Below are 22,869 nucleotides of genomic sequence, written 5' to 3'. Positions count from 1 at the left end.
ATCACAAAATCAAAAAGTGGCAGTGCCAGGATTTAAACCAGTTCTCTAGACTGAATATTCATGACCCAGGACTCTATGCATGTAGCCACTATGTTCTAAAGGAGACACTTGATGAACATCTATTGAAAGCAATATTCCTAAAATGAAAAAATCATCCCAAGGATAATGGTGGGTTTCACTCATTGTTGTTCTTTTTATAAGGGGAAAGCAGGAAATTAGCACAAGAGTACAGACAGAGGTTGTAATAGCATCCTAATACTCACCTGGTAACTCATAATTGCTAATCAAGCCACTTGTTGAGACTGAGTATTTACGGTTTGTGAACCCAGTGAGCAGAGTGCCTTAAAGAGGGCCCTCTTGAGCACCAATGCTTTGCTGGGCTCTTGGTGGTGTAGCTGAGTCTCTAATTAGCAGTGACAGCTTGGACTACCCGTCCTACCAAAGAGCCAGGGGAGTAGATTGAAAGATAAGGACTCAACAGTTCCTCACTAAAACACGATGCAATTATTCCTGAAAGACGGACTCAACCCGCAACAGAAGACAAGGTGAATAGTTCCCACTGGGGTAGTGAGGAACTCCGCAGGCGCCCTCTGCCCCCGAGGGCCAGAAACCTCTGTCCGCCTCAGGGGCCCGCTTTGGTCTCTGTCTGCATTCGCAGCTGTCAGACCAACCAGATCGAGTTTCCTTCTCCAAACGCCACCTTATCAGGTGGCGCCACTATTTGGCCTAGGAAGCCCAATCACCTGCTCAGAGAAGAGTGCGAAGAAACGGTATAGCAAAATGTAGACCAAGCAGACGAGGCGCCGGCGGCACTTCTCTTAGTCCCTACAATTTTTTAGCCCAACAGGACAGCACCTGACTTTAATACCAAGTTCAACAAGTTAAGCAGCGGATGAGACCTTCAAGAGCCAGGCCGCTGCCCAGGAACTTGTCAGTCAGCCCGGGCACGGCGCCCACGCGCTCACAGCGCCTGGCAGTCCGCCCGGCAGTCCGCGCGTAAGGGTGGTGCCAGGACGCGCGCCTTCGCTGCCACGCCCCCCCGCCCTCCGCCAATGGCCTGCTGCGCCGGCGCCCCACTCTCCAGGCCCAACCCTCCCCCGCGGTGAGACCGCTGAGCGCATGCGCTTCGAGAAGCCGGCCGGGTGAGGGGTTTCCCGGCTCTGGGGAGAGGGAGATGCAGAGGGAAATGGAAGGGGAGAGCTGGGCGCCGGCTGGAGTGCACCTTGGGGACGGAGGGGGACCGGTGTTTTACCCGCGGTCTAGGCCCGAACTCCCGCCCAGAGCTGGAGCGGGATCGCAGTGGTCCCTCTGACCTGCCGGCGTTTGTCTGTATGTGTCCACCCAGGGAGACATGGAGACCTGTTTGGCGGCCGCGGCGCTGAACGGGGTGGACCGACGTTCCCTGCAGCGCTCGGCTAGGCTGGGTCAAGAAGTGCTGGAGCGGGCCAAGAGGAGGGCGGTGGACTGGCATTCGCTGGAGTGTCCCAGAGGCAGCGTGGGGGAGTTTTCCCGGGAGGTGCCCTTCCAAGAAAGACGGCCGGTAGCCGGCCCCCAGCGCCGTCTCCCCAGAGAGGTGGGGCCCCTGTGCTGGGACCAGCCCCGTCATTGGCACAGCCGGGGCCTGCGGGGCGCGCCACTCCCAGGCGCCTGAGGGATCCTTCCCTTGGCGGGAGCTGGAAAGGATCTGAAAAATGAATAGAAAGTCCTTTGAAAACTTTTAACATTTGACAGATTCTTATTGGGTGGCTGTAGAATAACGGTAGTGCTCAGCCTTCGTTGGTTACTTTTTAAAAACAACCTTACTTGCTATCACCTGATGTTAGAGGGAGGTTGGCAGACCTGTCTTTTAGGTCCTGGATGAATTGTGTGTCTGTCGTCCAGCGTTGGAATTATTTCTCAGTAAGATCTGTCTTACCGACTTAAACGCTTTTCCAAAGGTTAAAAGGGAGCTGTTCCTAAAATAGCTTCATTCTCCGGTAGGGAATCCTAGATCTCATCTGTGACTTGCCATTTATTCAAATAGAGAGAAGAGAGACACTCAACCCTTAGTGCTTCCTTTAGAACAATGGTCGAATTCATGGACTATGCTTCAAGTCAGTGTGGGGTAAGTTGATGTGCACTAAAGCTATGCCGGCCCCTATTGGCTGCTGATGGATCACAATGTGTATGGTTCTTTCTGGAATTTAGGGACAATGTAAAGACTACATGTTTCCTCTACCTGGCTTCCCTGGGTAGATTGTAATCAGTCAAGGACTTAAACGTGTGGTAAATCCAGGTTAGAATTCATCCAGTACATATTTATCGAATACCTAACTGTATTGCTGTTGAGGATACAGCAGCAAATAAGCCAGAAACGTTCTCTGCCCTCACCGACTTTTCAGTATAGTGGGGTGAGGGTGGGGGCAAAGCTTATTTGCTGAATTCTAAAGCAATTAGGTCAAATATTAGGTATTTTGTTTTTTAACATTGAACTTTAAGATTAGGATCATTCTAAACTGGAACTGAGCCTCTGTTTTCAAAATGTATTGAAACTGAAACAAAATGTCTACATTAGCTCTTAAGCCCTAAGGTTTGTTTCAGGTCCCTGGCAAAGTAGTTTAAGTATGTCCTGAGTGGGTCATATCAGTGATTGGTGAAAAAGATGGTCTGTGGAACAGATGTAAGCACGCTGGTCAAGGGTAGTGTGGTTTAACCACAGGAGCAGCTTCTGGGGAAATCAGACCTGTGTTCTGCAGCTGATTGGCTATAATACCTTACTTAGGCCAGTTAGTTTTTCTCAGCCTTACCTAAGGCATGTCTCCAGGAAGAAAAACTGGGGAAAGCACTTCAGGACATGAACTGAGTAATGTATTTTGAATAACGTGTTTTAGATTCCTTGTCATTTGGTGGCACCGGTAGGTCAGTGGGTAGGGCACCGGTCACATACACCCAGGCTGGCAGGTTTGAACCCAGCCTGTGCCAGCTAAAACAACAATGACAACTGCAACAAAAAAATAGCTGGGCCTTGTGGCAGACACCTGTAGTCCCAGCTACTTGGGAGGCTGAGGCAAGAGAATCGCTTAAGCTCAAGAGTTTGAGGTTGCTGTGAGCTGTTGACACCATGGCACTCTACCCAGGGCAACAGCTTGAGACTCTGTCTCAAAAAAAAAAAAAAAAAAAATAGATTTCTTGTCATTAAATTAAGATTTCTAAAGTCCTTTCCAGCCCTTACAGTCTGTTTTTTTTTTAGTTTCCAGTAAGAGGCAAACTCCAGAAAATTATCATAAACTAATAGCATGAAGGATTTAAGTGAGTTTTGGTATCATTCATTGAAATGGTGAACAAAGGTTTTTAAGTCACTCTTCTCAAATTCATACATTTAGGCCATCTTTAAGTACTTTGACAGAATGTTGAAGGCAGACTAGTCAACATCCAAGGAAATCACCTGCATGGAGGGTGCTCTTGATATATTAAGAATCATAACAGACTCTGGTGTCTTCCAGCCTTAACATTTTGTGCCTCTTATGTGGTTGTGAGGATGCTAGTATGCTGGTCTTTAGGGAGGGGGACGAAATACCTTGTTTCTGTCCTGCATTTTAGTTTCATAATGTTTCAGATCTCAAAAAACTCCAATCTCTTTTTACATTTTTATAAAAATCCCTGAGACTCTAAGAATAGGATTCCAACCAGTGAGATATGGTTCAGAGAATATTTTTATGTTCTTATTTTTACTGAGTGGTTTTAGAAGAATCAATAACTTCAGCCCTACTGTAAAGTGATTAACCTGGTTCATGGTTTAGCAAAAGAATAATATTTGTCTCTGGTTTGAGGTTTAGCAAATTCATGTTCTTCATATTGATTTTCGGTTCATGCTTCAGTTCAAGTCTCTAATGTGAATGAAGCCTCAGAACCCTTTAGCTTTCTAGAGATGGAATTAAGAGATAGTATTCTGGGTTTACCTCTACAATTTTTTTTTTTTTTTTTTTTGTAGAGACAGAGTTTCACTTTATGGCCCTCGGTAGAGTGCCGTGGCCTCACTCCTGGGCTTAAGCGATTCTCTTGCCTCAGCCTCCCGAGTAACTGGGACTACAGGCACCCGCCACAACGCCCAGCTATTTTTTGGTTGCAGTTTGGCCGGGGCCGGGTTTGAACCCGCCACCCTCGGTATATGGGGCCGGCGCCCTACCGACTGAGCCACAGGTGCCGCCCTACCTCTACAATTTTGAAGCAGCCCCTGTAATATATCATTAGATCTGTGCCCTAAAGTGCTTTTTCCAGCTTCTCATTCTTCTGGTCATGTATTTTAGACATAGTCCCTACAATTTGTTCAAAACAAACAGCCTTGTGATATCCTTCCTCATCATTAGTCATAATGAAGGCCAAGTCTAAGGTTAACTTCAAGGGGAAGAAAGGAAGTAGACAAGAAAGTGTAACTTTTCTGATCCTTTGGGTTATTCTTCTCTTTTTTTTTTTGTAGAGACAGAGTCTCACTTTATGGCCCTCAGTAGAGTGCCGTGGCATCACACAGCTCACAGCAACCTCCAACTCCTGGGCTTAAGCGATTTTCTTGCCTCAGCCTCCCGAATAGCTGGGACTACAGGCGCCTGCCACAACGCCCGGCTATTTTTTGGTTGCAGTTTGGCCGGGGCCATGTTTGAACTCGCAACCCTCGGTATATGGGGCTGGCGACTTACTGACTGAGCCACAGGCGCCGCCCTGGGTTATTCTTCTTAAACTGGAGACCTCTGCCTCCACTCCCCCATATGGGAAGCATGGGAGAAGGCCTGCATAGCCCTTGGGTTTATGTTTCATTTCCTGCTGTAGTTCTAAATCTCAAGGAAATGCACTCCTCTCTCCCCATGTCCTTGCTGAGTCTTAGACAGTAAACATGGAATTTGTCAGAGATAGAAATGAAAGGCTATGTGCATTCCATATTGGGGTAAGATGTGAAAATTGTTTAACCTGGCAGGGAGTGTGGTCCTGCCAACCTTCAGTTGGCCAGAGTCCTTGCCCTACAGAGGCAGCAGATGGCAGCAGAGTAATGCCAAATGCAGTTTCCTTCTCTGCAGCCACTTTACCTAGGCTAAAGTTGGTTATCTGAATTCAGAGAACTGTCAAGAAGACAGGTAATTTACCTTTGCACTCCTGCCTCCCTCCTTAGCCATACCTTGCCCAAGTCTCAGAGAGTTTTTTGAAAATTTGACAAGATGACCCTTTTTTCACATTACTTCTCTAGAAATATTATTCATCTGTGCCAGAGGAAGGAGGGGCAACCCATGTCTATCGTTATCATAGACGGAAGTCGGAGCTCCACACGTACGCAGACATAGGAACAAGTCAGGTATGTATCTCAGCTTTGCTATGCTGTGCCCTCAGCCTAAGATGCTCAGGAGCCCCTGCTAGACTTTCTATCACTGGATGGTGTCTGATTTGGCATTACAGTGCTCAACAGAAATGTATAAACCTGCAGTTTTGGAGAACTTAGAACAATGAACATGAAATAGGAGTTTGTTTAAAATATAAAATCGAAGGCAGCACCTGTGGCTCAAAGGAGTAGGGCACTGGCCCCATATGCCGGAGGTGGCGGGTTCAAACCCAGCCTAGGGCAAAACTGCGGGGGAAAAAAAAAAAAAGCATATATATATACACACACACACACACCCTGTTTCCTCGAAAATAAGACAGTGTCTTATTTTAAGGTGTGCTCCCAAAGATGCGCTAGGTCTTATTTTTAGGGGACGTCTTATCTTTCCTGTAAGTAGGAAGTAGGTCTTATTTTTGGAGGATGTCTTATTTTTGGGAAAACAGGGTGTGTGTGTGTGTGTGTGTGTGTGTGTGTGTGTGTGTGTAAAATCGATGCCATTGTAGAATCTTTAGTTGAACCTGCAATCCTGGGCTGTGGGATTCTTGGGTAGGCTTTAAGAAAAGCATTTCAGGGCGGCGCCTTGGCTCAATGAGTAGGGTGCTGGCCCCATATACCGAGGGTGGTGGGTTCAAACCCAGCCCCGGCCAAACTGCAACCAAAAAATAGCCGGGCGTTGTGGCAGGCGCCTGTAGTCCCAGCTGCTCGGGAGGCTGAGGCAAGAGAATCACATAAGCCCAAGAGCTGGAGGTTGCTGTGAGCCGTGTGATGCCACGGCACTCTACCGAGGGCAGTAAAGTGAGACTCTGTCTCTACAAAAAAAAAAAAAGAAAGAAAAGTATTTCAGGGGCAGCGCCTGTGGCTCAGTGGGTAGGTGGGTTCAAACCCAGCCCCGGCCAAACTGCAACAAAAAAATAGCTGGGTGTTGCCTATAGTCCCAGCTACTTGGGAGGCTGAGGCAAGAGAATCTCCTAAGCCCAGGAGTTAGAGGTTGCTGTAAGCTGTGATGCCACGGCACTCTACTAAGGGCAATAAAGTGAGACTCTGTCTCTACAAAGAAAAAAGAAAAGCATTTCAGGCAGGCACAGTGCCTCCCATCTATAATCCCCAGCACTTTGGGAGGCCAAGGCGGGAGGATCACTTGAGACTAGGAGTTCGAGATCAGCCTGAGCAATATAGTAAGACCCTGTCTGTACAAAAAAAAAAAAAAATTAGCCAGACATCGTGGTTCATGCCTATAATCCTAGCTGCTTGGGAGGCTGAGGCAGGAGGATTGCTTGAGTCCAGGAGTTTGAAGCTGCAGTGAACTAGAATCATGGCACTGTACTCTAGGCTGGATGACAGAGCAAGACCCTGTCTCCAAAGTAAAAGAGCTTCCAAGCTGGGCATGGTGGCATTCCCATACAATCCCAGCTACCTGGAAGATGGAGGATCACTTGACGCCAGGAGTTTGAGGCTATATCGTGCTATGATCATGCCTGTAAATAGCCACTGCTCTCCAGCCTGGGCAACAGTGAACCCCTGTCTCTCTTTTAAAAAAGAAAAAGAAGAAATGTCCAGGCATGGTGGTTTATGCCTGTAATCCTAGCACTCTGGGAGGCTGAGGCTAGTAGATTACTTTAGTTCAGGAGTTCGAGACTAGCCTGTGCAAGAGTGAGACCATATCTCTGCTAAAAATAGAAAAAATAGCCAGGCATCATGGCCGGCACTTGTAGTATCAGCTGCTAGGGAGGCTGAGGCAAGGGAATCGCTTGAGCCCAAGAGTTTGAGGTTGCTGTGAGCTAAGCTGATGCTACAGTACTCTACACAGGATGACAGAGTGACAGTCTATCTCAATAAATAAATATATAAATAAGAAGAAGAAGAAGAAAAGAAAAAAAGAGCTTCAAATATCCTCTTCTGGCTCGGCGCCAGTGGCTCAAGTGGCTAAGGCACCAGCCACATACACCTCAGCTGGGTTCGAATCCAGCCCAGGCCTGCCAAACAACAATGACGGGTGCAACCAAAAAATAGCCTGGCGTTGTGGCGGGTGCCTGTGGTCCCAGCTACTTGGGAGGCAGAGGCAGGAGAATCGCTTGAGCCTCAGGAGTTGAAGGTTGCTGTGAGCTGTTATGCCACAGCACTCTACCCAGGGTGACAGCTTGAAGCTCTGTCTCAAAAAAAAAAATTTCCTCTTCTACATCTAGGGATAGGAAAAAGATTTTTTTTAGGGGGTGAGGAAGAGACAGAGTCTGACTGTTGCCCCAGGCTGGAGTGCCTTCCGCCTAGCTCACAGCAACCTCAAACTCCTGGAGCCAGGCAAATCATAATCCTAGCACTCTGGGAGGCTGAGATGGATGGATTGCCTGAGTTTAGTTCAAGACCAGCCTGAGCAATAGTGAGACCCCATCTTTACTAAAAGTATAAAAAAATTAGCCAGGCATTGTGACGGGTGCCACAAGCCAGTTTCAAGCTGAAACCAGCCTAAGGGAAGTGAGACACTGTCTCTATTAAAAATAGAAAAACTAACTGGGCATTGTGGTGAATGCCTATTGTCCCAGCTTCTTGGGAGGCTGAGGCAAAAGGATCATTTGAGCCTAAAAGTTTGAGGTTGCTGTGAGCTATGATGCCATGGCACTCAACCCCAGGGCAATTGAGTGAGACTCTGTCCCCCCAAAATAAATAAATCTTCCTGCAGTGCAGCAGCCCTAGTGTTATAGACTAGGACTCTAAAGCTCGGAGAAGTTAATATGTCCCTCCTGGTAAATAGCAGAGACAGGACTTAAACTAAGTTGATTCTGACTCCAAAGCCAATATAAAGATAAAAAAGTAATCACAGTTAACATCTGACTGAAAATACCCCACTGAATTCACTAAAAAGAGCCTTAGTAACTTAGGTGACAACTTAGAAAAAGCTGACAATGATTATTGGTTCTTATAAAGTGAAAGAAACTTTCTCTTGACAATTAAGAATTCAAAGTGTAGGCACAAACCAATGTTTCTACTTGTCTCTTTAGAGAAAAGACAGAGAAAAGACATCCCTGGGTTCTGGAGGCATCTGTCAGATACCAGAGCACAGTCTAGAGGCATTGCAGCCTGTGAGTACAGAACGGTAGGGACTGGGTTCCACCTTCATTACATTCCACGAACCAGTTGACCTGGTTATTGCAGGGCTCTCTATTTGTACTGGATCGGAGGTATTTTTAAATTGGGATATTCTTATATCAGAGGAGGGTGCACGAAATTTTAGTTCAGCGTAAAATTATGTTTCCTTAGTGTCCTTCCTTCACTTGAAGCTTGAGGGATACTCTTTGTGCCTGAACTCATAGTTGTGGTTGGAAAGAATGTGAAGTATTCACATCTCGGTTCCTACAGCTCAGCTCAGCTGGCACCGAGTCTGGCTGGAATTCCACCATCTGTTCAAGCAGCAGGAAAGAGCTGATCCTCCTGCTTAAGGAGTAAAAACCATTGCTGAAGTTCTTAAACATATACATTTGGTGAGATCAGCCTCCAAAACATTAGAAGGCATTTGTTCCCATTTTCCACAAATGTTTCTCTGTAAAAACATATGATAGTGAGTTATCATTTTTAGGATAAAGTACTTACTATTTCAAGAACCTAGAGAATCCTTTTGGAACTTGGGAGTGCTGGAGTTCTGAGGAAAGGAACTTCAAGCAGTTGCAGCAATTTCTTGCTTTTTGTTTGTATACAGCTTGCTACTAGTCAGGATTTGGTATATACTAGAGCTAATAACACTTAAGAATATTAAGTTTCTAGTACAAACATTTAATGCCTCTGACACTTGCTGGGTTTGGGTAATGCTGATGTTCTGTTGTGTTAGAGTTGAAGATGCCACTCTGTCTGCAGTGTTTCCTTGTACGCGGACAAATGAAGCATTCTCGGCTTTCTGCAATTCTGATTGCAGAATATGGCCAAAATATGGCCATATTTTCTGAAATCTACTTTTGGTTATTTACGCAGTTGCAACCGGTAAACAGTAATGGCATTGTATACATTCACATCAGTTAAATGACGATAGACCTCCAGTTTTGCAGTAACTGGACAGGCATGAAAGGATATAATATAAAGCAGCTTTGGAAAAAATTGGCTTCAAATGCATCTGTAAGGCAGGGGTAGGGAAGGAAGTTTCATAAAAGTGTAAATATTATCATTTATTTCTCCTGATGGAATTTGTTGGCCAGTAGTTTGCATTTCCCCCTGTGTGTGGTGGTAGAAATGACAGCTTCTGCCTGTGGCTCTGAGGATTGAGTAAGCATGCAGTGGCATCCCAGCTGTCACTTTGGCTCTTAAATATAGACTTTTTTCTGGTTTGAGAACCATCCTCTGTCTGCATACCTGCCATGACCCACATCCCGGCCATGTGTGAAGTCTATCCTTGGAGGATGGTTTGTGCTCAGTTGGAGTCAATCGACTCCAGCTTCCACTGTTTTCACCCTGTAGGAGAACCAATTCTCCAAGGGAGGCTTTGACAGGCAGCTGACTTAATGATTCAGTGATAAAATGGAATCTATTCATATTGTTTAGCTTTAAGAGATAAGAATTCATCTTCTTGGTAAGGAATTTAGCAAAGCACAGTTAAAAAGAATGATTCCCATTATTCCAAGGTACCTTGACTTTACTGCCAGTCTGTGCCAGCAAGTGCTGTGATTCTCAGAACAATGGCTATTAGCTTTCCCTCTGCTTAATTCTTACCCCAACTAGAGTGTTCTTTTTATAATCCTTCATGTTCCTGTAACACTTTAGCTTTTACAAAGTGTTTTCACACGGTTATTTATGAGGTAAGTATTATCACAGGTTTAGAACTAAGGAAACAAGCATAAAGGCTGAGAATTACCAAAACGGCAGTGCTATTATGTGACTAAGCTGAGCTTGAAAGCACCCCCTGCTCCCCACTCCACTCCGGTCTGTTTCATCCCATCATGTGTCTGGCACACAGAAGTAGCCTGATGGAGGTGCCATGATGGCATTGGATATAAAATCTCTAAACTGCTAATACCCTCTTTTTCTTCCAGGCCCAGAACATCTCTAAGGACCTCTACATAGAAGTATATCCAGGAACCTATTCTGTCACAGTGGGCGCAAGTGACTTAACCAAGAAGACTCATGTGGTAGCAGTTGATTCTGGACAAAGTATAGACTTGGTTTTCCCTGTATGATATTGACCATCACTGCCATCACATCACCTTTTTATAAGTAGTAAGAAGAATAAAGCCACTTTATGATTCTCTTAATAACTATACATTAATCCTGCTTTTAGTATTGACAATATCAGCCATCCTGGGAACTGGTGTCTCTTTCAGTGCTGATTTTTACTTGACAGTGTGTAATTGTCCCATCCTCACTTTCCTGAAAGAAATAATGATTCTGTCTGAACAGTTTTTACTGCTTGCATTCTAAGTAAATGTTAATAATGATAATAAAGGGAAAAATTTAGAAACAGAGAATTAATTTTTATTGTTATTAAGAGGTCAAACAAAATGTTGCTTATATACAACTGTAAGCTTTATGAAAAGATGGGAGAGAGGCTGTGGGCACATTTGCCCAAAAATAGGCTGACCACAGCCTATAGCTTCTGTGTAAGAGGCATTCTAAAGCAGTCTCACCAGGGGCGTGGCGGGGACCCAGGGCCAGGGTTGCCACATTCCTGTGCCCCTCATGACAGGTGCCTTCCTGCACTCTTCTGCAGGCACTCTTCTGGAGTGAAGATGCTGCTATCACCTGTGGCTTGGACGCGCCTCTTTCCATTGAAGAAGGCCTTGTCAGCCGCTCTTTGTAAATCTATCATTAGTCTTTAATTTCCTATAAGATTTAAAAAAATTGTCTTATGCTGACTGTAATTTTAAGGATTAAAAGTCACTAATTTTAAGGCCAGGTGTGTTGGCTCAGGCTTGTAATATTAGCACTTTGGAAGGCCAAGGTGGGAGGATCACTTGAGGCCAGGAGTTCAAGACAGTATGTTCAAGAGTGAGACTCTCACTCTACAAAAAGAAAAATTAGCTGTGCATGGGTGGTGAACACCAGTAAACACAATTACTTGGGAGGCTTATGCAAGAAGATCACTTGAGCCCAGGAGTTTGAGTTTGCAGTGAACTATGATGGCGACACTGCACTCAATCCCGGGTAACAGAGTGAGACCCCATCTCAAAAAGAATAAATAAAAGCCACTGATTTTAAAAAGTCATTGGTATATCCCAAATGTCTTTTTTTTTTTATTGTTGGGGATTCATTGAGGGTACAATAAGCCAGGTGACACTGATTGCAATCGTTAGGCAAAGTCCCTCTTGCAATCATGTCTTGCCCCCATAAAGTGTGACACACACCAAGGCCCTCCCAAATGTCTTTTAACTACCACACCACCCATACAGTTACATCTCCCAGTTTAGTTGCCTGGTGATTCATCTCATATTGAGGGTAATAATTCTGTGTTCAGGAAAAGTGCCAGTATTTTAAATGAGGAAAACAAAGTTTTAAGTAGAGTTATATTAACATTCTTAGGAATAGACTCCTATGTTCAAAGGGCAAAGCGGACCCATGCCCTAAATCACAGGGCAGAAGGTCATTTGAATGGGGATCCTTCCACTCCCAAGAAGCCTATTATGAACTTCATGGGCTCTGTAAGCCTTCTGAAATTATACGAAAAATTGTGTATTTTTCTGGGGGCCTGGGGCCATTCTCAAAGAGAATGTGACCCAAAAAGGCATAGGAACTATGGAAGGAATACGTAAGCAGCCCCTTCCCAGGCATTTAGCTTTACCTACATCCTCAGGACTTCAGTCTAGGGGAATTCTTGTCTCTCTGATGTGTCACAATACCCAGATTGAATTTTCTGTGTTCAGCTTCCTCTGGCAGGGTCCGTGGTGGCTTTGTGTTGGTGGCCTTCAGGGCCAGCTCCTTGGGAATCCTCACTCCCACAATTTGTACTCTCTCTTGTTTGTTCTCTCTCTCTTCTTTCCAGATGTTGCAACGTCTTATTCCTAAACCCCAAAGTTAGTGTTAAACATGTCTCCATTTTGATGGGATTCATCTACAAGTAGAACTACGTCAAGATCATCGAACCACTTAAGTGTCTTTAAGCTCCTAGCATTGTTTTGTATTTTTAAAGAGAAATAAAGTTTGTTAATCAGTTCTGGCCATTACCCCTTTGAGTTTTTTTATGATACTCAGACTTGGAGTTGGGGGGAAGAAGTTATCAGATGTGTTTTTCAAACATCCATTAGGGGAAGCAAAAGTAAGCAACTGCCACCAGTTGAAAGAGCTCCAAAGAAGGATCATAGAGAAGAGATAATAAGTTTTAAGAAATCGAGCTGTGTGGGGTGTATGCCTATAGTCCTAGCTACTTGGGAGTCTGAGGTAAGATGACTGCCTGAGCCCAGAAGTTTGAGGCTGCAATGAATTGTGATCACAGCACTGAGCAACAGAGCAAGACTCGGTCTCTAAAACAAAATTAGAAAGGAATACTTTTTGAGTTACTTTTTTTTTTTTTTTTTGTAGAGACAGAGTCTCACTGTACCGCCCTCGGGTAGAGTGCCGTGGCGTCACACAGCTCACAGCAACCTCTTAACTCTTGGGCTTATGCGATTCTCTTGCCTCAGCCTCCCGAGTAGCTGGGACTACAGGCGCCCGCCACAACGCCCGGCTATTTTTTGGTTGCAGTTTGGCTGGGGCTGGGTTTGAACCCGCCACCCTCGGCATATGGGACTGGCGCCCTACTCACTGAGCCACAGGCGCCGCCCTTGAGTTACTTTTAAAACTACAGACTGAGTCCTGTTTCAGTCCTAAGCAAGGGGGACAGCACCGTGACTGCTGGCAGCCAACAGTCTGGCCTCTCCAGAATTGTTAGGATCCCACGGTAACCTTTCCCTTTCCCTGCCGTCGCTGGAAGTGAGGAAGTGTGGAGGGCAGAGAAATCCATAGAAAAGGCTTTGTAAAGGGCAGGGCCCCAGACTGTCAAACATCAGTACTTGACAGAACTGACACCAAGTACTGTCAGATCAAGTACTGATACCAAGAACTGATTAAATATCAAGCATATTCAGAAGTCAAGCAGCACGTTTCTTTAGAAGGACACAGAATCTAAGGCAGAGAAAAGAAAACCTCTGGTGTTTCCTATTGTGTCCAGCTCTGCCTCAAGTGCTTCATCTTCACTCGTTAGCTGTGACAGGAAGCACCCCATGTGTGACAAGAGCTGGGGGCCCCTTTCTGCACACCCCATCATAGGCTGAATTTGGGAACATGCCCAATGATATTTTTGGGTCAGCCCCAGAAATTCACCTATCCCTGGAGCATAACAAAGGATCTAGCATCTACAGGAAAACTAGGCCAGATACCCAAAGATACAATATTTCTCTTCCCTTTAGTGAATGATTAGAATTTATTTTGGGAAAATTTGGGAGTGGGTCTATTTAAACGGGGTGATGGGAAGAGATTCTGAGTGTAAGTGGCTCTGTGTAGCAGAGGTAAAAGAAAGCAGCATGTACTTGGCCAGGGGAAATTTGTTTGGACCTAGAACCAGCTTAGAGATGGCTGTGGAGCAGGCCACAGCAGTGGGGACACCGACACGATGCCCGGGGCATATCTGGCTCCTAGGTCCCTCTGCACCCCACTGTTGTTCCTCCTCCCTCCCTCCCCATGCTGGGCTTGGTGCCATCTCAGCTGCTCCTCAGACTCTTCTCTGTTGGGTGGCTTCAGCTGTTTTTCCTCCAGGCCATGCTGAAGCTGGAGGCTTCAGAGGAAGCTATGGAGAATTGAGCATGAAAACTCTAGATTTTGGCATCATTTTCTTTATATCATCGCTTGTTGGGAGGGAAGATCTCATCGAGACTGCTATTTCTGAGTGGCTGCTGCTAAGGCTCACTACTGTGAGATTGGAGTAACTGTCCCTCACTTATTTTTCAATACAGATTTTTCTTTTGGAGAGTGGAGAAAGAGCTCAGCTGGCCATGGCTGGATTCTTATCCCTCTAATTATTTCCCCATAATAATTAGAGATGGGGGAAAGATCCCACAGCTTGAAAGCCAGGGAAACCCTGTGACCCTCGTACAAAATACACCTGCAGCAGACTTACATCCATCCCTGTCCATCCCAAAGCCTGAACTCCAGAGGAGTCACCCAAGAAAGTTTCTCATTGTAGAAAATTTTCTCAGCTTTTTGAAACTGAAGACTAATAAGGCTCTTTCTCCTGGGGCAAGACTCAAATCCTCGTGGGCTAAGCAATTCTCTGGCTGAACAGCTGTTTAGAAATGGGACAATGGCTTCAAACAAGGGCACACAGTGGCACCCACTGTAGGCAGTACTTGGAGATCCCTAAGCCCTTAGTGGTGGTGCCCATTAACCTTTGCAGTGTCCCTGCTTTGGTACCCTTTCACTGAACATTGCATCAGTGACCCTGGGGCACCAGGAATCTCTCAGAGGCCAGCCTCACCCAGGCCTCCTCCTTCATGCAGCTCTGCCCACTGACTTGGGCCTCTGCTCTTCCTGGGCCCCACTGGGAATTTAGACAGGATGTGTGTGATGAGGCAGACGCATGGCAGGTTGGAGATCCCAATCCTACCAGGGCCTGCCCCATGATCCTCTGCTCCAGAGAGAGCAGTTTGGGGAAGGCTGCAGGCTGCCGATGACAACTGTGAAGGAGAGGCAGCACAGTGCGGTGCCCTGGTCCTTCCTCCTTTGACTTACTGGGGGCCCATGTAGAGAACAGGGCCTGCTGACCAGAGCTGAAGGGCCAGCTCCTGGGCTTCTCGGGGCATTGGCTCTAATCTAATCCACACCCAGTGGTATTTTGACTGTTCATCTAGAGAAAAATCAAGGCCTCCTAGAAAAAGACTGGAGGCAAAAACGGACAATGCAGTGCCCTGTCAGTAGAGACTGATGAAGAAAGCAAAAGACAGGCATCCAGGAGGAGTGCAAGCCTCAGCACAAACAACAGCCCCTCCTCCCTCTCTTGTTGAGCCTTACAGCTGAAAGGGACACCTACCATTTCCTCTTAGTACAGTTCCCCTTCTGTATGACCTGATTCCTAAGTATTACTTCCACTCCCAATACTGAATGGACACGAGCCTCAGATTCCTAAGGGGCCTTAGTCCCTGCCTTGGAAGACAAGCCCGCTCCCTTATTATACCTGGCTTCCTAGGGTGCGGCTCAGGCCCATTTCTCCTCCAATACCTCCACTCCGGCTGGCAGAGACCCCTCTGCCTAGGAGAGTCCTCTAGAAGGATGGGGTCTGTGTTGACTGCACTGTTCACCATCAGTCTCTGGGGGAGGCCCATTTGCAGATCATTCTCCACAGCATCTTCTTCTTCAGAGGAGGAGGAGGGGGAAGAAGAGGAGGAGAAGGAGGGAAGAGCCACGGAAGCAGGCACTGCTACTTCCTCTTCCTTGGGGCCCTCCGGTGGCAAAAGCTGTGCTGTGGGACTCAGCTTTGACTTTGGAAGTTCTCCAGCTGTGACCTGTGAGGTCTGGGCTGAAGGCCACCAGGTGGGGCCAGCCAAGGGGCAGCAGCACAGGCAGCCCTGGCTTAGCAGCTGACAGCAGGTGTGGGGGTGGCAAGGTGCACACAGAAACGGAGTGCCCAGAGGAAGCCCACTGGCAATGCATCCGGTGGCTGACCCCAGCAGAGAGCAGCAAGGGGCCCTGTGGCGGGGCCTGGGGTGCTCCCCCGTGAAAGTCTTGGGTAGCCTCTCCACAGCCCTCTTCCAGACAGCAAGGGGCACCCACCAGACTTCACCTAGAGGTACTTTAGCTGTTTTGCCATTCCAGAAGTGAACAGTGATTTCTTCTTTCTTTGATGCTATGTAACAGAAAAGGGCAACATTCTGTTAAAATTACCTCTTCTTAATCCTGAGATAAGGGTCCTCCTAGCCCCAAAGGCTCCCATTCCCCTCACCTGTGCACTACCACTACCAGGTGCATGAACTTGGACAAACCTCCCTGCCCCTGGACTACAAGGTGACCTGGAGGGGGCCCAGTTCATGTCAAAACCAAAATGCATCCTCAGTAGAAACCTCCTGCTGTCATTTTCTGTATTACAGTGGTGCTGACTGGCCCTGTAGAAGAGGACTGTCCAGCCCTCAAGCCCTTGGTGGCATGGGTCCTGAATACCAGGGTGACCCCACCACACCCTGGTATACAAATCAACACACAGAATAGTTTTAGGCTATTTTCCTTGATTAAAAAAAAAACAAAAACAGCATTTTATAATCTGAAAGGTATGATTTGTATATCAGTTGCTGCTCCAGGATTGAGAAGCAGGTAAGGGGGTAGAGACTGTTTTTTAATGCCTTTTAGAGCCCTAGGCTGTAGAGATACGCTTTGCTCTCTCCTCTGGCCTGGTCACCAGCCCAGCTCCTCCTGGGGACTGGTAATGATTAGTCATAGCAGCATCCCTTACCTCTCTGGGAGTCTCTCGTCTCCAAGCCCCAGGCAACAGTTCCAGGGCCATATCGCTGCTGGTCTGGCTCCCAGGGTGCTAGCACCTTGTCCCCTAGGTATAGTGCATACCCTACAGATGGTGAGAGCCCAATGACATCTTCTTCTAAGACCACACTCTGCTGCTGGGCCGGCAGCTTCGGGCCTAGGGGACCCTCATATTCCACAAGCAGGGTCCCCTGCCTCTCCAACTGGGGGAAAGAAAAGACTCAGAATAAGATCTGGCATTACAAAGTACAACAGGGAGCACCCAGGTACCCTATGATGCCCCATAACCGCCCAGGGGCTGCCTTATAGTGAGAGCCACCTGGGGAAGGGACAGGGACAGGTGCTGCTTGGAGCTAATTATAACCAAGACCAGCACTGTGTTTTGGATGCTCCTCCCAACACTTCTTTTTGCCTCAGGCAACTCTTGATCTTCCTGCCTTTCCCTTCCAATTTTCTTCCTTTTCCTGTTTTCCTTCCCTCCTATCAAATTTTTGGCTCACAGTTCCTAGGGGTAACCTCTCTGGATCTTCCCCTACTGCACTCCCTCCTGACACCCCTAATACATGTTGTTCCTGTATCCAAGACTAAACAGGGATGGTTTCTTTCTTTTTTTTTTAGAGACAGAGTCTCACTTTGTCACCCTTGGTAGAGTACCGTGGCATCACAGCTCACAGCAACCTCCAGCTCCTGGGCTTAGGCGATTCTCTTGCCTCAGCCTCCCAAGTAGCTGGGACTACAGGCCCCCGCCACAATGCCCGGCCATTTTTTTGTTGCAGTTTGGCCAGGCCCGGGTTTGAACCTGCCACCCTTGGTATATGGGGCCAGCACCCTATTCACTGAGCTACAGGTGCCGACCAAGGGATGGTTTCTTATTCATCTCTGAAGACCACATGAGCAGGAGTGATTGTGGCCATAGGTCAGCCCTCAGTGCTGCCCTTACAGTCTCCGAGGAAAGGTGTAGCTAAGCAAATAACATCAAAGAAAGGACAGGAGAAGTACCTTAGCTAATTAGAAATATAAGCTATTTTGGGCGGCGCCTGTGGCTCAAAGGGGTAGGGCACCAGTCCCATATGCTGGAGGTGGCGGGTTCAAACCCAGCCCCGGCCAAAAACTGCAAAAAAAAAAAAAAGAAAGAAAGAAAGAAATATAAGCTATTTTGAGTACTCAGTCCAATTTGGAAGAGAAACAAAGTCTGGTAACAAATTATTTTCAGCAAATCACTAGGCAGAACCTATATTTGAGCAGAACTGGGCTATCATTAAATATGAATCTGTAATTCATATTTTTTTGAGAATTCACCTTAGTCTTCCATTCATAGATCCATATGCACAAAACTAACTCTGAAAAGAGGAAAAAAATCTCCCCAAAATAAGTAGCCACTGAAGCTAGCTAGGAATGTGCTTCTGTCTACACCAGCACACACGTAGACATGCTCTGCTCCTATTTCCCTTAGGCTGGTGCCCATAATTCATTCAACACAGTGAACTTTCCTGAACAAAGTACTTTTAACAAAAATTTTCTTCTCCGTTACATATTGAATGATGTCCCCACCTTTCCTGCCCCCCCCACCAAATTCCTGGGTTGCAACCGTAGCCCCCATATCTCAGAATGTGACCTCATTTGGGAATAGGGTAAATGAAGATGGAATTAGTTAAGGTGAGGCCATGAGTGCAGCAGGTCCTTAATCCAACATGACCTATGTCCTTATAAAAGAGGGGGATTTGGAAAGACCCATACTCAGGGAGGATGCCGTGTGAAGTTGAAGGCAGAGATCAGGGCGATACTTCTATAAGCCAAGAACACTGACTGCCAGTAAACTACCAGAACCTAAGAGATTCTCCCTCCCAGCCTCAGAAGGAACCAACCCTGTCAATACCTGAACTTCCAAAAATGTGAGACAACAAATTTATGTTTTTTCCAACCAATCTTATGCGGCCCTAGCAAACTAATACACTCACTGATACTACAAGTTCACTTCTATAATGTGCCACAGAAGATCTGTGCTTATCCATGAAACCAAACTTCTGGCCACACATGAGGCCCATCAGGCATGACAGGGCTGCCCAGTGCAGCACCCCAGGGAGATGCTGCAGATCAGGGACTCGCCTCTGGAGAGGCCTTTATCTGAGCTGGGTAATAGAAGCCATCTGGTTCCCATCTTGCCAGGACCCTTGTGTCAGCAGCATCTCCCTCTCTGCCCGGCCAGCCAGGCCCCAGCCATGCTGGGTCAGCACAGTGGAGACACGGGTGATAAGAGGCACACCTGGAAAAAAAGCAAACAGAATTGGAAGGTGGAGAACACCAGGAACATGCTTCACAGTCAGGTCTGAGGTGCACCCAGGATGAATGACCTCCAAGGCTATGTGGCACAGAAATCCATGTGGAAGTGACAATCTAGGACTTCTGTTACAATAAGGCAAACTTTTGGGAGGGACAGAAGGATAGTGAGGGGAACGAGCATTTGTGGATTGGGAATTGTTTCCAGGGGACCAAAATGTAATTAGTCTTGATGTAGTCAAGTTAATGAATGCTTATTGTGAGACTAGATAACAGAGCAGGAAAGAGTGATGGAAGGTATGTTCCAGGGTGGCCAGTGGGATTCCAACATGAGGCATAGAAGCCCAGATGGCATTGCCAAAGGAGGAAAATGGTAAGGCGGCTTGGCGCTGTGGGGTCAGAAGGAATGAGAAACAACACAGAGGAGCTGACTAAGGGGCTGTGGGACAGAAAAAGGAGAAGCTAGTTCTGGAAAATACTGTGGGCAGGGCTAGTGGCCTGAGGGAGTTGTTGAGTCAGGGCTTGGGTTTTGGAAGAAGCCATTTACTTCATGGACAAAGCTGAATACACAGATGCTTGACTGTGGCCTTGGACACAATGGTCCATGTAGATGAATTGAGAAAGGAAGCAATTAGAGACCATTCCAGCCGGCACATCCCTAACCTGGGCAGGCTGAGTGGAATGGCATGGACAGGAGCCACCGGAACTGTGCAGTTCCCGTGTGCGTGAGGCTGAGGTTCCTCGGCCCTCTCACAGTCACACTTCAGACAGCCGATAATTGAGAGATCCTGAGGGAACCCGAGGAGGGACCTGGACAGCCTACCTTAATTGTTGATTACAGAAATTCTAATTTCTCACGTAGTGCCAGAGAAAGTCCGATGGTAAATGAGCTAGAAACTTTGTAAATGGTTATCTCTCACCCCTGCCAACTGTGACATCTGTGATTCTGCTTCGAGGTAGGACAAAAGCTAGGTCAACCCGGGAGGTCACTGGGGGCGGTTTAGGCTGCAGTAATACGCTTATACCCCATGCAAGTCATAGGCCAAACAGTAAAGAATCCTTTCAGCTTTCCCAGGAAACAGGTCTTCTCCCTCATGTTACACCACCAAGAGCAGGAACAAAGGAAGGAAAAGTGGGCAGACCGCTTCCTCCCGAGGGGCAGAGACAGGTACCTTGTGAGGGGGTGGTGCCTGGTGAGCCAGGGCGCGCGGAGGGCAAAGGGGCAGGCGAAGGAGAGGTCCCGGGGTGGAGCAGCATGGTCCCAGCCAGGAGCCTTCGGAGTTGTGGGCAGGCTGCAGTATTTAGGCAAAGACATCCCGCACCGGCGGAGGACTCCTGTCTGAGAAACCACCTGAGAACAAGCACCACCGTTAGCCGAGCTGCAGCCCACGGCCAGCAGAGGGCGCCTGGGTGGGGCAAGGCCCAGCTCAGCGGTTCGCTGCCTCTCCGGACAGCTGCGGCCAGCGCGAGGGCCCACCTGCTCCCGCCATGCTAGGTTTTCTCTTTGAGTCACCTGCCTTAGAGGCCTCAGCTCAGAAATAGCAAGAGCTGAGTTGAATGAGCAAGAGCTGTGATTTTAGAGAAACCCAACTTTAAATCCTTCTGCCCAGCCTGCTGGCTGCGTGCTCTCTTAACCTTCACGCTACAGTTACCTCTCAGTAGATAATATATGGAAAGCACTTGGCACATAAGTGGCCCAATATATTTTCATTTTTACCTCCTTTCTCTTCTCTGATGGCATTGCCAAAGGAGGCTAACCTTCTCCTTTCTGAAGGTAACATCAATCTTCCCTTTACAAATCCTAACTCTGATAACAAACTGACCCCCCCACCCGCCCAAGCCACTTACTTCCCTCCTAATCATGACTAATTCTGGGCCCAGGTTAGATCTCAGGGCTGTCACCTCTGTAGGCCTGTTCAGAGGCAACAGCTGCCACCCAGAACCCAAAATCAAATTCCACTGCCTCAGCCTACCAGAGCCCTGCCCCTGCCCAAGTCCACAGGGCTGACCCCCAAAGGACTTACCCACAGCCCCCAAATCCTGGCCTCCACCTCAGCCTCAGGCCCCTCCTGACAGTTGGGGCTCAGGGCCTCAAGCCTAACTGATTCCTGGTTGCCAAGCAGGTTGCCACTGACGCGGGAATGCTGTGCGTGGTGAGCACACTGAGCATGTGCAGAGGGGAGGCAGGAAGCCGGGAGGCAGGGAAGGGGAAGGGAGGGGGCCCCAGGAGAGGAGGGAAGTGATGAGAAAGGCCCATTTAGCCCACATAGCCTCAATTCCCCAAAGCTCAGGCTGTCATAAGAGTTCCCATAGGTGGGAAGCCCTCTTGAACCCAGAGGAGCCCTGTAGGGAGGGAGCTGAGCCCTACAGAGACCTAGGGCTGTTGATCTGCTTGCATTCTGCTCAGGCTGCATGGGGGAGCTGCTGACTGCCCGGGGACTTCAAGATAGAATTTGTCCATAGTTTAAAATGAACATGTGAGGCATGTTTGTCTATAACAAACAGGACTGTAGTGAGGAGCAGAGGTGGTGTGACATTTGGAGGGGGGAGGTGGACACGGGTGACCAAAGGAACAGATAGGTCTAGATTCTGCTCTTATTCAAACACCCATAGGAGGAGGGCTGTGCTTTTGAAGCATCTGACAGTCATTGTGTACTAGTTATGTGCCTGGTACAGTGTTCAGGGGCAAATACCAGAAAAGTATGCAGGCAAATTTGTGGGTGTCTCCTCCACAACCATTTCTGTTTCTGTTTGCAGATCCATGTGGCTGGAGAGGCTGATGTACCCAGCTCCAGGGGTGGAATGTGCCTCAGTCTGCCCATTCCATGCCCCTGGCCACAGGGATTGGTTAGCCAGGGGCAAGTTCCTGAGCCTCTCCAATCAGAACGAATCTTGAGACTTTTTCTTGGGAATCCTGGGGTATAGGCTTCCTCTTTCTTCCTATGTACATAAGTAAGAAACTTCTGAGAGCTTCTGATAGCCATTTTGGAACACTGAAGCTAGTCCCAGAGACAGAGAGGATAGACCTAAAGAAAATGGTTTTTGGAGACAGTGTTGAGTCCTGTTTGAAAGCAGCCCTACAACTATATGCTTCAGTTATACGAGACAATAAGTTCCCTATATTGATTATGCCAATTTGGATTGAGTTTTCTCTTACTAGGAACCAAAAGCATCTTGACTGATGACTGCCCTCGCAGAGCATACCTTTGTAGTCAGGAGAATGACTGTTTCCCATATACCTAAATGCTGAATTATTTGGCACACAAATTAGACTCTAGGAAAAGCTAACGAAGTCTGTCAGTGAGAGAAGGAGTCCTGAGTAAGACAGTGGGATTTCACTGGTGAAGGGGAAAATGAGAACATTCTGGTTTACATAGGAAGCTGGAGTTGAGAGAGAAGGACGCATTGGCAAGACTGTGATTTTCTTTTCTGGGGGAAGGGGTATTTTGGGAAAACTAAGGTATGGATATTTGAGATGGGGACAGATTGCAGGGAACTTCAAAACCAATCTGAGAAATTTAAACAACATAGTAGTGAAAAGGAAGTCATCAAGCAGTTTGAGCAGCAAAGTGACATGAACTGCTTTTAGAAAGAACATCAGAGTGAACAGGGAGCCAGTTGAGAACAGAGCCCAGGGGGCCAGAGAGGAGAACATGACCCAGACACAGTTGATGGACTGGACTAGGAAAACAAGTACTTACACCTGTCTTTGCTGGGTACTAGGGATGTAGGATGGATGAATAATCTTCAAGGAGCTTGAAGTCTACCAAAGAAGGGGGAGATGGGTATGTAAAATGTATAAAGATAATAGGATAGGAACTGTGGGAGAAATACATACC

The 22,869-nt window shown here is 47.3% G+C and overlaps 2 protein-coding genes across 7 annotated transcripts; one reads left to right on the top strand and one right to left on the bottom strand.

The window, feature by feature from the left end:
• Window positions 1-1,007: 1,007 nt before the first annotated feature.
• Window positions 1,008-12,477, top strand: AKIP1 (A-kinase interacting protein 1). Of its 5 annotated transcripts, none has more exons than XM_053561429.1 (6): window positions 1,008-1,142; window positions 1,346-1,573; window positions 2,024-2,104; window positions 5,216-5,320; window positions 8,338-8,418; window positions 10,354-10,577. In XM_053561429.1, the coding sequence occupies exons 2-6, from the start codon at window positions 1,352-1,354 to the stop codon at window positions 10,495-10,497; spliced, it is 633 nt and encodes a 210-aa protein (XP_053417404.1). In that variant the 5' UTR covers window positions 1,008-1,142; window positions 1,346-1,351; the 3' UTR covers window positions 10,498-10,577. The 5 variants fall into 5 exon arrangements, with proteins under 5 accessions (XP_053417404.1, XP_053417405.1, XP_053417403.1 ...); XM_053561430.1 differs by lacking the exon at window positions 1,008-1,142 and adding an exon at window positions 12,297-12,477 and having other exon boundaries at window positions 1,161-1,573; window positions 10,354-10,537; XM_053561428.1 differs by lacking the exon at window positions 1,008-1,142 and having other exon boundaries at window positions 1,161-1,573.
• Window positions 10,725-21,159, bottom strand: C14H11orf16 (chromosome 14 C11orf16 homolog). 2 transcript variants are annotated; one of them, XM_053561425.1, is made up of 6 exons: window positions 21,055-21,159; window positions 20,203-20,381; window positions 18,860-19,016; window positions 16,728-16,956; window positions 15,459-16,127; window positions 10,725-12,315 (listed from the first exon to the last, which is right to left on the bottom strand). In XM_053561425.1, exons 2-6 carry the CDS (start codon window positions 20,343-20,345, stop codon window positions 12,104-12,106), a joined length of 1,410 nt encoding a protein of 469 aa, XP_053417400.1. In that variant the 5' UTR covers window positions 20,346-20,381; window positions 21,055-21,159; the 3' UTR covers window positions 10,725-12,103. The 2 variants fall into 2 exon arrangements, with proteins under 2 accessions (XP_053417400.1, XP_053417401.1); XM_053561426.1 differs by lacking the exon at window positions 10,725-12,315 and adding an exon at window positions 13,478-14,056.
• Between the last annotated feature and the right edge of the window lie 1,710 nt (window positions 21,160-22,869).

Source organism: Nycticebus coucang, chromosome 14 (assembly GCF_027406575.1).
Source record: "Nycticebus coucang isolate mNycCou1 chromosome 14, mNycCou1.pri, whole genome shotgun sequence".
Taxonomy (NCBI): domain Eukaryota; kingdom Metazoa; phylum Chordata; class Mammalia; order Primates; family Lorisidae; genus Nycticebus; species Nycticebus coucang.
The sequence above is the reverse complement of the archived record's forward strand: the minus strand, read 5'-3'. Positions and strand labels throughout refer to the sequence as shown.

Excerpts from the sequence above, each read along its gene's own strand:
- AKIP1 (XM_053561430.1), top strand. The coding sequence starts at position 1,352 with ATGGAGACCTGTTTGGCGGCCGCGGCGCTGAACGGGGTGGACCGACGT. Across the intron at positions 1,574-2,023 it reads AGCGCCGTCTCCCCAGAGAG|AGAGAAGAGAGACACTCAAC; the intron begins GTGGGGCCCCTG and ends TTATTCAAATAG. Across the intron at positions 2,105-5,215 it reads ATGCTTCAAGTCAGTGTGGG|AAATATTATTCATCTGTGCC; the intron begins GTAAGTTGATGT and ends TTACTTCTCTAG.
- C14H11orf16 (XM_053561425.1), bottom strand. The coding sequence starts at position 20,345 with ATGTCTTTGCCTAAATACTGCAGCCTGCCCACAACTCCGAAGGCTCCT. Across the intron at positions 16,128-16,727 it reads GACGAGAGACTCCCAGAGAG|CATCAAAGAAAGAAGAAATC; the intron begins GTAAGGGATGCT and ends TCTGTTACATAG. Across the intron at positions 12,316-15,458 it reads GCCGCACCCTAGGAAGCCAG|GAATAAGACGTTGCAACATC; the intron begins GTATAATAAGGG and ends TTTGGGGTTTAG.